This window comes from Cephus cinctus, unplaced genomic scaffold, assembly GCF_000341935.2.
Source record: "Cephus cinctus unplaced genomic scaffold, Ccin1 Ccin1_scaffold0318, whole genome shotgun sequence".
Lineage (NCBI taxonomy): Eukaryota > Metazoa > Arthropoda > Insecta > Hymenoptera > Cephidae > Cephus > Cephus cinctus.
The window spans coordinates 299,529-316,743 of record NW_014333019.1 but is presented as its reverse complement, the minus strand read 5'-3'; the positions used below and the strand labels follow the sequence as shown (position 1 = coordinate 316,743).

At 37.1% G+C, this 17,215-nt stretch overlaps 1 protein-coding gene across 3 annotated transcripts in view; it reads left to right on the top strand.

The window, feature by feature from the left end:
- The first annotated feature begins 1,335 nt into the window (after window positions 1-1,335).
- LOC107266524 (probable G-protein coupled receptor CG31760) overlaps window positions 1,336-17,215 on the top strand; it is a 110,782-nt gene continuing 94,902 nt past the window's right edge. For 2 of the 3 annotated variants that reach the window (XM_015737116.2, XM_015737114.2), the window contains exon 1: window positions 1,336-3,822. In XM_015737116.2, coding sequence (XP_015592602.1) covers window positions 2,394-3,822 — 1,429 coding nt within the window. In that variant the 5' untranslated portion in view covers window positions 1,336-2,393. The remainder of the gene's footprint in view (window positions 3,823-17,215) is intronic. The other variant, XM_015737115.2, reaches the window with a different exon arrangement.

The following is a 17,215-nucleotide window of genomic DNA, read 5'->3' as shown; positions in this document are numbered from 1 at the left end:
GTGAGTCAATATCGTACCGTTTATTATATCGTATCGTATGTTGCGTTGTTTTAGCGGGAACGTTATTGTATAATATCGTTCGGGTAGATATCCCAGTGTGTTCTGCATCATCTCGATCAATTTTCTGTACTTATCATTTGTATTTCATCATCTTGTTCAGATATTTTCTATTTAAAATAAATCGAATCCGTCCCCGGACTTTTGGTTCCGACAGGTTGTCGTTTTCAGTAGTTTTTAGAGTGAACCTCCCTAATTTTCAGATTTTGATTATTGTCTCCCAGACCCAGGACCCCACCGCATAAGAGCTGGCCAGGGTGTCCTTAGAAGACAGCGATGTAACTCTGGTTATACCTAGCGCCCAATAATTCAGTATTTTATTATTTCTCGCGATGACATTTATTTGTGCGTCACCGTTAAAAAGTGTCGTCACAAAAAATTGCATGCAAAACTAGAGAAAAATCTAATAATACGCTGTTCCAGATTTGTGCGAATTTTTAACGAACGTCGCTAATTGTCACTCTCGTTCGGTTGTTCTGTATTTCAATATGGCGCTTAACCAAAGCAATCGCATGACAGCTGTCAGGTCCGATTTGCATGTTTGAGCTGAATGGCTCTGTATGTATTTAGTACTGTCAAATCAAGCGAGTTAATTCTTTAACTATAAATGGGTAAAGTTTTTACCTGTTTTCGTGACTGGTTGACATGTTAATTTTCCAAGCACGATACTTAACAATCTTTTATGAACTTTTTTGAATTAAGATTCGCTGATTGTTAGTCAATGTAAACTGAATTGACTAACAGGATCTCCTGTAAACTTTCTATAAGTATATTCCGAATTGAAATTTTAATTAAATGCCAGGATTTTTAGCCGGCAAGGACGTTTACTTAATAACAGGGAAATACGAGTACACACGTATCCTGCTACGCCGAATCGTGATTACATGAATTTCCAATATTGTATCACGTTTTTAATTTGGTCGATATCCAGTGTCAGGTAAATCTTATCAATATGATATGCAAATGAAAATTTATGTACATTACCGAACTATACATTTAATTACATATTCCTTAATGTTAAAAATGGTCGCAGTGTTTTAACACGTATTAATTTTTTTTTTTTACTTCAGATAGATCTCTAAATATTTTTTAGTCATAAAAATTATATTAGGCAACATTGACCTATGTGAGAAATTGTGTGTTTTATATATGATGCAAAATCTTTTAACTTTTGTCCCAATGAAACGTATTGGGTGAGACATGCGCCTTAAAGCAAAGCGCGCAGAATATTTCAGAGGGTGGCGACGAGTTTCATCCCTCAGTCTGGCGCCGCGTGCAAACACGGAACCACCTCAGACCGAATTGCTGCGAAATCTTACAAACTTAAACACGAACTAAAGTTCGTAGACGGCAATTTTCAAAAGTCTTTTATGAACAGTACCATGAGTGTCCGCGTGAGAGATGCCATATATGCCCAATTCTAAGAGACGTTCTAAGAATATTGAAAAAAAAAAAATGAAATCGAAAACGAAAATAATGACGATTTTATTAAAAAATTATTTGACACTTTGAAAAACTTAAAAAGACAATTTCGAATCTATTCATTTATTTTGTTCGCCTTAATTATCGTTAACGAATTATTCTTGTTATCATAAGCGGGTCCAAATTTTTGAAATTTGCAAAACACGATAACTGATAGCACGAAAATGTTTCGCGTCGGCTCGAAATGTGAAATATATGAGGGATGACAGGAGGTGATTAAACCAGTTTTAGGTTAGCAAATAAATTCTGCAAGCGCAGTGTTTAGGCTCAGATTAATTCAATGTGATTAAGTATTGAGGGTCGTGTCACTTACAAGTTCGATGTTGTATATTCTATATGTATTAATGTCATAATTAAGTAAACGTGATACTTATCAACTGATTGTGATCATCAGTTACCAGCAGTGAAGCTTATTTTGAAACTTTACTGTCAACTAGATATAGCACGAGCCTGTGATACAGTAAAATCCACTACAGTGAAATTTATAGTGTAAAAAGGAATAAATAATCCGTAGAAATAAAAACTTTCAACAATAAATGTCGCTAAAAATGTTAACACCAATTTAACGATAATAATTATTTCGCGTGTAGAATTGATACATCGCGCGATCGCTTATTCGCGTAGGGAATCTTTTTAAAAATCCCGAAGTTCATTCGTTGCTTAAAAGCTGAGGCAACAATTAAAAAGAAAGTGACGTAAAATAACATTACATATACATACAAAAAATATTAATTAAAAAATTGTTAAATATTCAACGATACATTAAATTATTATCGAGTATGTCGTGATCGCGCGAATTCTTAGTCCGTCAAAAATGGTAGATTAGTTTGGTCTTATCGTGAAGATTCCATAAGATGTGTGTCAAGATTTACCGATACGCCGTTATTTTATTTTTACTACTGCAAGAATTCCTCTTATGCACCTGCACCGAGTTGCAGATTGAAAAACCAAAGGAGCTGCTGCGCCATCAGCAGAAGCACCGACCGCCATTCATAGAGCGTAAGTTGATCGACTCGAAGATATTGAAACTTGAAAGTAGCGCAACTGAAATAACCGACCCACTGGGATCAGGATTGCTCGTTGCCGAAGACGATGAATCCGATTCTTACAGACAGCAAGAGAAAGCAAGGATACTATCTAAGGAAAAGTTTGATAAAAGCGAATCGGAAGCGAGCATTGAGAAGCCAACCGCTCAGATAAGACACGGTCGATCCCGGAGTCATTTTTCGAGGCAGATCAAGCTAGACGGTGGCGAAGTGAGTAAGACGACTATGCAGGATCCAGAGGTCAAGAGAGAGCAGCGATTCAACAACATATCCGACCAGCCGGAAGAAACTTTCGAAGGAAACGATACGGTACAGCTTGAACTGGAAGTCACAAATAATACAGAGGAAGAGTTCGCTTCCGGTTTAAACAGAACTTGGGCGCAGGAAGAAGCGGTAAAGAAGTTGAACAAACTTTTAAAAGATATACATCCCGAAGTCGACGGAGGATCATCGAGTAAAGAGGCGATGATCCGTAAGCTTGTAAATACAAAGAAAAAGAGCGACTCGATGAATAAGCTTCGTAAATTTATAACAAAGGACAGAGTGCAGCTGCGACTAAAAGAGAATGAAAATTCGAGCTACGAATACGGAACGATAATTCACACCTCGCAAAACGATCGTAGCAGTGACGAGATATTTGGAAAAACAGCCGCGGATGATTACATGATTTACGACGATGACTTCCGGAACACCTCGATAGACCATGGCGATTACGACGAGGCTATGAGTTACGTAACAAAACGTCCCGACAGACAAAGCGTTCAAGTAGACATTGTCACAAGATTCTTGAGGATAATAGAGAATCAACATCTTCTAGGTGAAAACTGTACAGCCGGTACGGATCTCAATCTCGGCGAAGGCGTCGTGGATCGTTATGCCCAGGAGAAATTTCGGCTGGAAGCGAATCTGGCTGTTAATCGCGCCAATATGTTAACTAGATTATGGAAATACGCACCGGAAGTGATGCTCTCCTCGGAGTATCTGCTTCACGCTAGTATCCTCTCTATGGTCGAGTTTGACGAGGATATATTCGCAGCTGGAAATTGTTACGACAAGCTGCAATATCGTGACAGATGGCTGTACTGTCCGTTCGCGCATCGACTTCAGGGCCAGGATGGGGTCCTTGTCAAGGATCTTGCCATCGAGTACAAGTACCTGAGCAACAGTAGTGAGTGGTTTTACATCGCCAGGAAGAATGCAGAAAGAGTCATAGCCAACAACAACCAGTTCAGTCACGGTGAGTCCTTCGCATTGTTTGCGCCGTATCGATCTTACCAATTGCCTATTACCAGTGTCAAGATCACGTATTACCCAGCACCTGTAATAATACTAAAGTCAAGCGGAAAATATTATAGAGCTTCTGCTGGGCAATGTGGAGACATTTGTTTTGATATCTTACTTTCTCATGTAGTTCGCAGCGTATAAGTGGTCCGGGAAACTTGAAGAAAAATGATAAAGGTTATTGTGCGTCCTCGAGAGCTCTCCTCTGGATATTAGGTTAGGAAGAATATGGGACAATGTCAGATTGTCACGAATTTACCCTGGACTACGTATTAGCTTATACGTGTCCGTGATACAGTGATACAAGTAAATCCATTTTACTGGATATTCAGATGGAATGCTTTTGTGACTGCTCAAAATAAAGAGAGTTGGCTCTTCTGGTATGTTACGGTAAATGTGTAAAGATTGAACGTGAATCGAGACTTGGGATCTTCTTCGTTTGACAACCTTTAGTGCTCGGAGTTGAGATGGGTTCGCAGAGGGTTTTCAATGGTATGCACGTAGTTATGCATCAGGTGTCTGCGGGTAACCCAAACATTTCAGGGTCTATCTGACATATAAGCCGGTTTCGAATGTTCCACGAGTTTCAGAGTTACCTAAATTATTTGTACTAAGTAATAGCTGATTGATTTACGTTACTTGTGAAATAGACGTACGGTTGCTGATATAAAGGTAAATATGAATTATGAATTATTATAGATTAGGTTAGGTTTAATATTTCCATGGACGGTGTCGGAGTGCATCCAATGACATTGCTGAAATTGAATTGCATTTTTTCGGCAGTATTTTCAGTTCACTTGTAAAAAGATTATGAATGCAGTTTATACATAGCTTCTTCGATACCTGCACCGGAATTGGTTCTGTCCTCCTGACCTTTCATTGACCCGCACTGCTATTGCTGTAAGTCTAACCGAAGTATTATTTTATCGATCATTATACGAAATTAGAATGATTTAATCATTGACTAACTCGTCCGTAGTCCTTTAAATTATTTGAACCATAAAATATAGTATATCATAATGATGATAACCATATGAAATATATCATTATATCATCGTAATCAAATATAATTGATTTTATTTCACTACGAATAGTCGTACAACATTTTAATTCGTTACTAAATTCGATTGCAATAGGTATCCAGATTCCAAGTGAAATATCCAATTTGATCTCAACGTATTTTAATAAAATAAATATGTATATCAATGGACTGTCAATTGTACAGTTTTTAGATTAATGGAAATTTTGATATGCTAGGAGAGTGGTTTTTGCGACTATACTCCATATGTAATATATCTGTTCGACTTGACCTAGATCGTAATAATGACTGAAGATTACATCGAGTTCTCACAATGAGATATCCAGCAGAGCCTTCTATCTGGATACTTAGAAAATTTAAAGGCAGCTACCAAATTATTACATCAATTTTTATGAATCCATGGAAACAGTTTGTGTTCAATGTTATGAGAGACGGAAGGGCAATGCAGTGGAACGATAAGAGAACCGAATGAATGCTGAACTGGAATATTGCCACGTTGGGAAATTGAAAATATGATTGACAAGCTTTTAGGATTGGGGCAAAACAGTTTCAGCGAAAGGGATGAAATTGAATTCCAATCTAGAGGGGATAATAATCTTTGGGCAAGTAATTCCCACATGACCTCACTGAAGGAATGGACACCAAAAGGGTCCGATTAACTTGGTACGTGAACTGTATCAGGTATCACACAATTTGCTATTTTTTTGCTGATCTAATCATTCTCGAACAATCAATGTAAATATTATGAATTTCCGTCATGATAAGTCATAAGTAAGCGTACCACATTCGATTTCTGTAAACTGCATCATGTATTGCGAGCAATTAATACTCACTTGTTAGGGTCATGTAAACTTTGGATCAAGTATAAGGCACGACAATACTATTATTACGTATAGACAGATTGCAATGTGGAAGCTATAATTGCAGCTAACAATTGGTATAATTAGATAGATATAAGATAGTCTGCGAAATACGTTACGTGATATCAGGCGAGAGCGTGAATGCTATAATGACATAAATATATTAAATTCTATTTTTCATTTATCTAGTGCTATTTCATTATACGCATACTGGATAGATATGGTAAATACAACGTTTACCAATATGCCTCACAGAAAATAAGTATTTTTAACCACTTTTGAAAATTGTTTTTGTAATTTTATGATCCTTATACAGTGAGTTTAATCTACGAAAGTGCTACAATTCTAACGAGTATAGCAACCACCTTCTCATCAAACGATATACTACAGTTTTGTACCGTAGTAGTTTATAAAAGTTTTAAAACTTCCTTATGTATATAGTTAAGCAGGTATAATACAAATACCTAATATCCACTTTTTACCATTAAAAATACTCAACTCAGTTCTGACATCTTGTTACCGACATAGATTGCCGTGTAGAATTATTAAAAGCTCGAAATATGGTTTTTCGAGTATTTTTAAATAGTAATAGTATCTTTATATAAGATATGTTTTACAAAGTACTGCATTCGTTCAGTATTATCATTACTCGTTTTACTAAAAAATGTAATTCTAAATTATTCTAAATTAAATAATTTACTGACCTCTGTGTATCTAGCTACTAAGCGTTTCCTCATTTCCAAACCGTTGCATCTTCGTTTTTTTCTGCCAAAAAAATTTGCCAAGTACATACCTTTCCAAAAGCTTATCCCGCATCGCATTTCCTCACCAATCGGGTTATTGATGATTGATAATCATCCAATCGATATACAATAATTTATGCCAAAACGAGGAGTTAATACGTATCGTATAATGAACTGCAATCTATCATGTAACACCATCAAAGCTTCGTAGTATATGTATATAATTTATAGCTACTCACAAGCTTTGAAGGATAAACGGTTAGCGCCACAAGCGCTCCAGCGTCATTCAATCGAACTCACTGATACTACCATTAGCGCCACTAGTCTGAAATAAACTTCTTTTGCGAGTAGAGTGTGCAATCTATGTGTATTCTATTTTGCTAGCAGGAAGAAAGTAATACATATCTTTCTTCACGTGTGACGTTCGCCTCCCTTTAGGCAAAATGCAAAATAGGGATAGCAAGACTACGAGAAATACGAAAAATACAGTGCCTGGACGGATAACACGAGTGAAAGAAACTTCCCACTTAAGGCAGTTTCCGGAGTGTTTTCCATTCAAACTTTTACCTTTTGGGGTTATGTGTGAATAAGATTTCCTTAAGGATTCATAAGCTCACTTTTTGCATTGCCGGGAGCGTGAAAGATGTGTTTCGCATGTGAACTTTCATACCGTGCAGCAACCATTATCGCCTCATTACCGGCGTTCTCGAGGTTAGTAAGGAACTTCTCGAAAATTCCGAACGTGCCCGCGGATATTAATCCATCGACTGCTGGGAAAATCGCCTGGAAATTGCCACTGTCCCATTTCCTATTCTCTCTCGATGTCTATAGCTATATCACCAAGTAATAACAGTTAAGGCCAATATCCACGCATATTGGATGCACTCGATCTAGCTGTACTTAGCGCATTGTGTGTCTGACAATAAGCGCAGGGTCATGGAAATCGTTAAATCAATGTATTCTAAATTTTACAACCCACGTCGTCATCGTTCACGTTCCCATTATGTGATCGCATTAATATTTTACTTCAATTGCATTTCAGTTGTAGATTAAAGACCTACATGGGCAGTTTTATACAGAAATTGACTGATAACTCCGTTGGATATTACCTCGTGAACGTGCAACGCACCTAACAAACACTCTGAATATCCCATTTCCACACTGTCGTTAGGAACATTTCGCACCCATAGCCACATTTAAAGCCAATATATTGGCTTCAATTCCTTCACGCCTTCGTTCCTATATTTCAATCAGTTTCGATCCCCATCCGCGATCCTGATTCGTGCAATAAATTTCAATCGGTCTACTGTCGTCGTTACGTCACGTGCAGGAAACCGGTGAAACGGTGAGAATACTGGAAAAAAGGGGTCGTTACTATTGAACGAAAGATTACTTGGTTTCTTTTGCAAATAAAAATATCTTACTGCTCCAAGCATTTGACCCGCTCGCCATGTGAAGTTTACAATCCTTAAAAATTTACGAGTCCCGATCGATTTCACTCTTGGAATGACCATCACTTACGTGATATTAGAAACATACCTATCTTATCTACAGACTGGTGGGAAAGTCGGAGTTTTTACTGGGATTCACGGAGTCACTATTACGATTATGTGTCCATTTAACTGTTATTGAAAATGACCTGTCGAATTTAACCCCCTTGAGCGTTATCCCGAGTATACTCGGGGTAAATGCATGCTATTGAAGTATACATATACTATACTATAAAATAAAACTGCAAGGTGGTTAATACAAAGTGTAAATCGTGGTTTCGATATATTCATATCAAGTGTAAATTTTGTGTTTAAATTACTTGTAATAGACTTATCGTTAGACATTAGTACCAGGCATATTCGTAATTGAAAACTTGCATTCAGAGTCTCTTAGTTGGAGTAACTTTTAAGTAAAACTATTTTCTGTCTTTATTCATTGTCTCAAATTAATTGAGTATATTGCAATAGTTAACTTTGATGGGATGAGCTTCGATTGAAGTTTGCAAGGTGAAATAAAAAAAAGAAGTTCATTCGTTTATTCGTCGATATTCGACCGTGCGCGTGAGGAGACTTTAAGATTTTATGAGCCAAGATTCACTAGCGCGTAAGAGACTGGCTCGGTTTTCATAGAAATATTTATGAGGATCGTTATATGGCCATTTGATGGCTCGTTGAAAAGTGATTAGGATGATGAATTTTTGGCTTAATGGATTTCGAAAGTTCAGATTCATGTAGAGGCAGATACCGATTATATAACGACATACTAATAACTGCTATGATAATAGTACCTTCTTTTAAGGACTTAACTTAAGCATATTGCCAAAAAATATAAATCAGGCCGCCTAATGAAAAAAGTACCTTTTCTTTTTAATTTTATTAGATAAACAGATTGTGTTGTGAATGTGGGATGTGTTGTTTAGGAAAATATGAGTGTTTAAAAGTTAACATGTTTCCTCGCAAAGCCGTTGTGTCCATGTACATTTTTTTCTATAACAATGGAGTATGAAAGATATATAAGATATAAAATGTTTATTTTAAAATTAATCGTTTTTACACTTAAAAATAATTCCTCTAATGCTTCTGCATAAAACTTCATGCACTACTAGTCATACATATTTCATTTCTACCAAATACACAGATGTGCATGTACGTTCACTAGAAATATGGGCTCTCATTTTCTAACAATGGCCCAGTCAAAGCTATTGTTTTGGGCAAAAAACATTCCAATCCTACATTGCGAAATTTCCAACGTGTTTCCAAGATAAGTCCGTCGCTCAGTTTGCAAAGTACTGTTGTATTTCACATAAATGAAGAATTATTTCGTTTGATCAAAAAACAACATAGAAACGAATTATCGATTATGAGAGCTCTACAAATCATCTCTGTAGGTAAGTCTGTTGACCTGGCAAGGTCAAGTTAGCAGAACAGCTTGAAATAAATATAACAATATTTCGCTTATAAAATGCTATTTAATTGCACCAAAAATAATGTAGTTGCTTCTACCATTTTTGCAAAAAAACACGATAAAGACGGCTTAGTATTAAATTGGCATAGTCAGGTCGAAAGAAATAATAATACTGCACTCATAATCAAATGACCATGCAAGCTCAACAGACCTTCTGTAGAATCTCAGTCATGTGTCTCTATCTAGGAATGATGACCAGCAAACACGTTCGCTGGATAAGGACTGGAAAAGGAATAAATGGATTTCGAAGATAAAATTTTCCTGCCACACACAATAGATGGGACTCCGTTAATTATGTATTGTGCACAAATGTCACTTCTGCACTGGATGCGCAAAATTAATAATACAACACAGCTTTCCAGCTTATGGATTAAGGGTAAGCATTATGAGCTTTACCGAGTATACCTAAATATGTATGAATCTATGCTAATGGATGCATCGAAGCACTCAAGCCGTGTAGCTGTGGCTAAGAATAGCCTGTATGAATTCCCACGGAAGCTGATTATAAATTATTATGATTATTTCTCATAATTTCAATGCATCAGTCACACATATTCTTTTTTTTTCTTTCTCGTTCTCGCAAATCCTTTAATACGGTTTGCATATTACTTTGCCGTATGCTGACATGTTTATGACCTAACTTTGATCCTTACGCCGAACTGCGCGTTTTCACGATATGTTATCAGAATATGAATTCTCTACCTGAATAGCTGTTTTATGCATTTACATGCAGTCTAGTAAAATTGTATGTAGATTTATCGATTGTAAGACACTGCGGGAGTCCACTACGAATAATTAACGCGTTTGATGAGCATTTAATATTTCATAAGTAATTATGTGTATCAACGCTAGAATGTTATACGGGAGAGAATTGGGTGCATACATTACGTATACAATGGCTATTAATGCATTGTCATATTGTCTTGTTAAGGACAATATGAGCCAGTAGGTATTGCAGCCACATTCAGATTTTACTCTAAAGGCAAATACGGATGTATTTTAAATAGAATTGCACAAGAGTTACTTATAATGACTGTAATCATATAATTTCCCCCAAAGAAGGACTTTTCATGTAATAATTAATTTCAGGAAATTCATCTTCACATATATACACTGAATACCGATATTCAAAATTTTATCATACCATAATTATATACCAATGGATATCTTATCGTCATATTTATTAGTTATGAAATCTCGAAGATCTCAATTTGTTTTGATACTTCCGATTGCGTTGATATCGGTTTAATATTTTTTTCTTATCACCTGGATTTCAACGTTCGCATAGAAACTGGTAACCTTATCGTAATTTTCTAATGTATAACTGACTATACCATTATTGTAGACACGTACTGCAAATATTATTGTATTATTACCGTCGGATTTCTAAAATTCGGAAATGAACTTTCTCCAAAGGAATATCAAATTTATAGAAAATTCTTATACAACAGATTATGTTTATTCTCAGCATCTACAAGTATCCGAAAGCTGATTCTCTTCCTAGATCGACATACCACTACGTTCTTGCTACAGGATATCATACATAAGCGAATATACTTGAAATTTGTTTGTCTGCTTTCTCGTTTATCTGCACTACGTAAATAGAAAGATTTTACATTGAAGCTGCGAAGCTTCTCCAATAAAATCCGGCAGGCTTATCCGTTCTTATCGTTTCCTTTTCAGGTATATGGTAGGGTAGGCTCATATCGATACTGTATAATGTACATATGTGACTAACAAACAATATCTGGAGGATGTTGTCTAAGTAAACAATATCAGATATTATACTGTGAGTCAAGAACGTTTCTAGATATAGCTATATAGTATAAAATTGTATAGTATACAATTTCAAGGTATTCCGTGATACCTTATATATTATATAGTATGTATAGGAACCTAATACTATAGGCATATACTCGCATTCTGTGACTTTTCAGAATAAAAAGAAACCCTATGAATCTTATAGGAAGGATATCTGCCGCTTTACTCATATTTTTCATATTTCTTATGAAACGTTTTATGGCTAAATATTGTGGATACTGGACGGATCACTGATCGATCATTTTACATGGTCCATGTAAGATACCGCACAGATACGTCTAATGAGACTTTTCCGTACTTCATTTCTAATACGAAGGATAACTTTAGACTGCGGAACAGATCCAAGAAAATAAGTGTGATCTGCTGTGTAACATAAATAAACTGATGTACGGCTCAGTCTCACTAAAAGTACCTGTGCGGAATCTTATACGGCCGATGTAAAATGATCGATCAAGTGATCCATCCCGTATCTAAAGTTTTTACCCGGGCTAATAAGTTTGCCTTCTTCATAGTTCTGCGCTGGAACAGAATCTAGTTTGTAGCAGCTTCCGCAACTTGTTCTCAAAGGTATTAGTTTCTGTATGACCATTGGGCTTTGTTTATTCGAAATACCAATACTCTAAGAATGGGTCAACCACTGCTAAGGTCATTCCGGACTGTTGGACTTTCCCAGTAGCGTTCCTCCCAGCGTCCTTTAACGATATCCCGTACTCGGGTATTTGCTACACAAGTTCCGTAGGACTTGAACCAGCAATTTATTGGAAACTACGAGACTACGAAACTACATCCGGGTGGCATAATACTAAGCGGCGTGGTTCTTGCGCAACTGCTGAACAACGACAGTGCATCTTATAACTAGACAGTGCCGACCTCGCTGTCTTATATATTATCAGGACTGTTAACCTCGATCTTGATAAGCGCTGGAGAAGCAGACACAACGGGGATATGAGCAAGAGGCGAAATGTGCTTTTATATGACTCGGGTAATTCAGGTGCAACTATACCGTGACGTTTATTGTTTTTCTTTTCTTTTTTTTTTCTTCTTTTTTCATGTCTTTCTTTTCCTTTCTTTATCTTTCTCTTAACTTACTTTTCTTTTCTTTTTTTCTTTATTACGGTTCCCACCTGCTATCGACCGCACGGCACATTGACGCTTCGTCCACTTTCACGTATACCGGGTACTCTGAACGATCCCGATGGGATCAGGACTAGCGGTGTTGCCGGTAACGATCGCGGTGAATCGTTTCTATTTTCATTTCCATTACACGCCCTCGATGTTCTCCAAGTTCTGGATGACCCGTGGTTACACACTCCTAATAAAATAGTCGATTATTCGAAGATACATTGGATCACGTGGAAGCGAACTACGGGTGTCCAGTGTGTCGTCCGTCGTTGTCAAATAATTGAACAGTTTTCGTAATTTTTTAATTGGCAAATCAGATTTAGTACGTAACACGTTCATTGCGAAATATCTTTTATGGATATGTGAAAAAGGAGGAGTCATGGGAGTTGAAAGAAATTGTGTCTAAAGGAAAATCACCTTTTCGCTCGAATGTAAAATTTTTTATACTCGAATCTTTTCTTTCTTTGCGCATAATGGCAAATACGATACGAGGCGCTCGTGTTGGTTTTATGAAATCTTTACGGAAGCCGAATGATTTGATTTGCGGTTTTGTCGAGATGGAAAAATCGAGGGAAAATGGTATGGTCGAAGTTCTTTATTTCGCGACTACGTGTTATCGACTGATGATCTTTTTTCCAATCTTGAATTTCTTTTTAATCTTGTATTTTCTTCTCTTGTTTTTTTTCTCCCCTGCTTTTCTTTATCGCACGATATGAAAAGGGTGTCCGTCATGTAGTTTAACTCTGTCACCTTCCAGAGGCTCGTTGGCAGATTGTTATCCCATATTTCAGGACCGATCGATGATTCAGGATGAGTTATTTTACAATTGAACGAGCAAACACGAGATAAACTAGAAATATGACCACGAAAGAATTGATATTACGTATTATGTAAAGTGTTGTATGGTACAGAACCAAATTGGCTGTTGTATCGAATGCACGTAAAGTTATCGTTTTTTAATCGAATTTATCATATTTATCATAACCCAATGCTTGTTATCGTTACATTAGTAAATAAGAATTTCATATTATAGTTTTTTTTTATAATTATTTTTATGGCATAAAGGTACAATACGTTATAACTGCTATAGTAAATAATGTTGCGTCAAGCACAATTCGCCATTAAATATCCACTTTCCTTATCTATAATTTCATCAAAAGACTTTACGACGAGAATTTTCGGACGTATTCGTCTGAAATATTGATTGTGTTATACAAATCATTAATAATTGCAGAAAATATCTTAAGGGTAAAAAAAAAATTATTTTTCATCACGGATTACAGGGATAAATACCTCTTACCTAAAAAATCAATATCTCCCTTGCTCTCCCACCTGCAGTACAAGGAACAGTCATTACTACTCCACCTCTTGAAATCTCACCACCCTTAATATCTCACTCCGTGATAATATAAAAGCATGAGGGAATTGCCGCATCCCTGTACTGTCTTGGTTTAATTGCTTCGGGGTACGAGGGTACGTCGTTTTGACACCAGCCATTCGAAGTTGGATGTATGAAGCATCAACCCCTAACCTAGGAATTTACCAACCCTTTCAATCTTACGCATCATCCTCTGCAATTGGTGATATCCCGAACTGTGCTAAATGTTAACGTCCCCTACCGCACAAGGATAAAGACACAAGATATTCTTAATCCCTTATACATCCAATACACCGAAAGCACTTAGAATTCGTCTGTTGCTTCTACGAGTCTGTTGACTCTGTGCACATACACGACTTATATATATATATATATATATATATATATCAGTATTGATATGTATATATGTATACATACATAAGTCCGTACATACTACAGGCAACTTGACAAACTGTGTCAGAGTCTGTAAGCGATCGCAAACATTTAACCAGTTCAACCCTTATCTACTTTGGCTCCTTACAACCCCTACTTGGTAAGTAGTGGTAACTATACTAGCAGGAAAATTCATTCATAATGCATGTATTTGGGATCGTGACACAACGTCATTAGCTGACTTTACTCTCTGTACAAGTTTCATGTTAATCATTATTTGCGTATCCGAACGTTCAATCTCTCGTTGCGTATGATCTTGATAAGATAGTTAAACGATACTTAATGTACGGTGAGATTACTCGTTACTGTTAATCAGTCTGGTATATCAGGAACAGTTAAATCTGTAATATATACATATATATATGTCAAGCGGCAGTTTCCAGGCCATGCGGCATTCACAACAGCAAGCTAATGTTTTTTTTTAAAAAAAAAACTAGACCTTGGGACATGTAGCATTGGAATTCTAACTTAATCTAACCTAACGAACAATTTCTTAGCTCATCACAACTCGGAGTGTCCGGCATCAAAACTTTGTTAGAAAATTCGGTGTGAGTACCGCCAAATGGCTCTGGAAGTATACGTTACATATAGGATTTTTCCAGGTCCACCCTGGAAAATACCAAAAGTCCTCATAACTGCCAATACACAACAAGAAAAGTCTTGGAAACCACCTTGTGATATATTTATATATATATATATATTGTGACGTGGAATTTTGTTGCACGTCATGAAATAGGTGAAGTCGGCTGCTTCGTGAGGCACAATGAGTGTGCAAAAACGGAAACGTTCGTGTGGCGTTGGACTGATTATATTTTAATAATTTGTATTTATTTACCTGCGGCGAACGTTTCCCTCTTGAGAAACGTTCTCCAGTTCATTAATCGAATCCGAGAGGATTTAGTAAAAGTTTAATTGGCGCTGTGGTGGCCGAGGGACAGTTAGAACAAAGCAAAGACCCTAGAAAGTCAACTTTGCGGAAACTTCGACAAGAGTCTTCGCGATCAAAGAGCACACGGGGGTTGCAGAGCGGTACGGAGCCGAATTTCAAGGGAGAAGAGGTGGATGTGATTCCCCGCGTCCCGAAAATAGCACTGCAGTCACCCCAACAGCGAAACATGCCAGGATCTTCTTAGGGCTCATCAAACGAAGATCACGAGTGCTTGGCTGAAGTCGATGTGGTGGCGACTCGGATTGGGCTGTAAATATTCGAAGTTCGTAGCGTCACTCACAGTGCGACGTAGTTCAGGGATAGACGTTCTATCGTTCTTTTATCGTTTTCTTTAGTATACCGTATCGTTGTCCGCTTAAGGGACCTATAATTCAGGAGATGGGTTCCTGAGGATATTAGGAGTATCTGGATGACGGTGAGTGACTCTCAGGAGTATTTTGATAATTTTTTCAAAACACAAGATCAACCGAGCTGTCTGTTCGACGTACTCTTACGCGTTGTTCTACGCTTTCTCCGTCGCTATGGATTCGAGAGTTCTATACTGGTACGGATATGCCATAGACCATTATGGCGAATATCTATATCGATAGGTTGTTCCCGATGTGAAAATTATTAAGCGTCAAATGAGTGGGACGTATCGGATATATCCTACCTTAGGATTTTCTATGCTCTGCTGTATACTGTAAGGTGGATTCAACAGTTAACCCATGAATACTCAGTTTCTACGTTACCCACGTGATATAATGTATTATCAGGTATTTGTAGAGTACATGAATACTGTGAAAGCGACTTTCTCATAATAGATACGAATCAACGTAAGGATGATACAGATTACGTGTAATATGTATATATATGTATAATCTATCCGGAGCAAGGTGGCTGGAGGAAGGGAGGGGAGGGAGATTTCTGAAGCTCCTTTCAAATGGTTGGCTGGGATGACTTTACCGCGAGGGAGCTGATGCTTTTTTCAATAGTCTTTTTTTTGGACTCGGGGTCGGTGCAGGCGAAATAACTCCATTAAGGGGAAACTCATTTTGCTCGGTGGCGTCGAAACGAGAGAAAGATGCTGAAGTGCGACGGAAATTCATTCGTCTTTCGAAGGATTCAAAATATCGGACGTGAGTAGTTCTTCGTCTCGTTTTTATATTTCACTTTACACTTCCTCTTGCTACCTGTCGTAGAGAATGAAAAATGTTACGAGATTACGAGCGGGTATCGCAGTCGTATTCCGTATGGAGGATAAAGGCCAAGACGTTTATTTTATAAGGAAAAAAGTTTCACATGAAATCTTACTGCTCCGTTGCAATATTAAAACAATGACGCTAATACGATTACGAAGTTATTTACATACAATTTTACGTTTCAATATGTAGATCCTGTAGTTCCGGTCTGCGAGCGTTCGTGCTGCTCGATTATTTCCTGATGACTTACATAAATATGTTTAATATACGTTGTTGGGAGTTTCGATGTAGAAATTCGTATTTTTCTCTTCGTTTCGCCAATGCGAATGTTTCTTCGATGCTCATGAATATATTTCGCTTCTTATTTCCGGCTATCCCACGAAGCTGATTAATCATTTTCGAAGAAACTTATTAGGCGGGTTATTCTCTGATCAGATTACCTCCGCCCTTTGGTTCAGGTCAGATCGACACCAAAAACTTGAATGACTCTGTAAGCGAGTCATCGGTAAGAAGTTTTAGTCGATCGTTCACAGAGAACCGAGTGAACTATTCGAATAGAAAATTGTCATGCGTATGAGTACCTTGATATGTTTATAATACATCAAGAATACCTTGCTTGTAGGATGCGTGGGAAGTTGGCAGATTAACTTCCAGCAGATCACAAATAAATGGTTCTTTTTGGATGTAACCGAATTAAATGTTTTCTGATAGATTTTAGTAATGGTTCTCACAGTTTTTTTCAAAGATCATCGGATTCTATAGATTTCATACTACATACTAGACATGAATAGTTCTGCTCTTAGGATTGTACAAAAATATATTTTCGTCGACTGAATTTTTTTTTTTTTTTTTTTTTTTTTTGGGAAAAA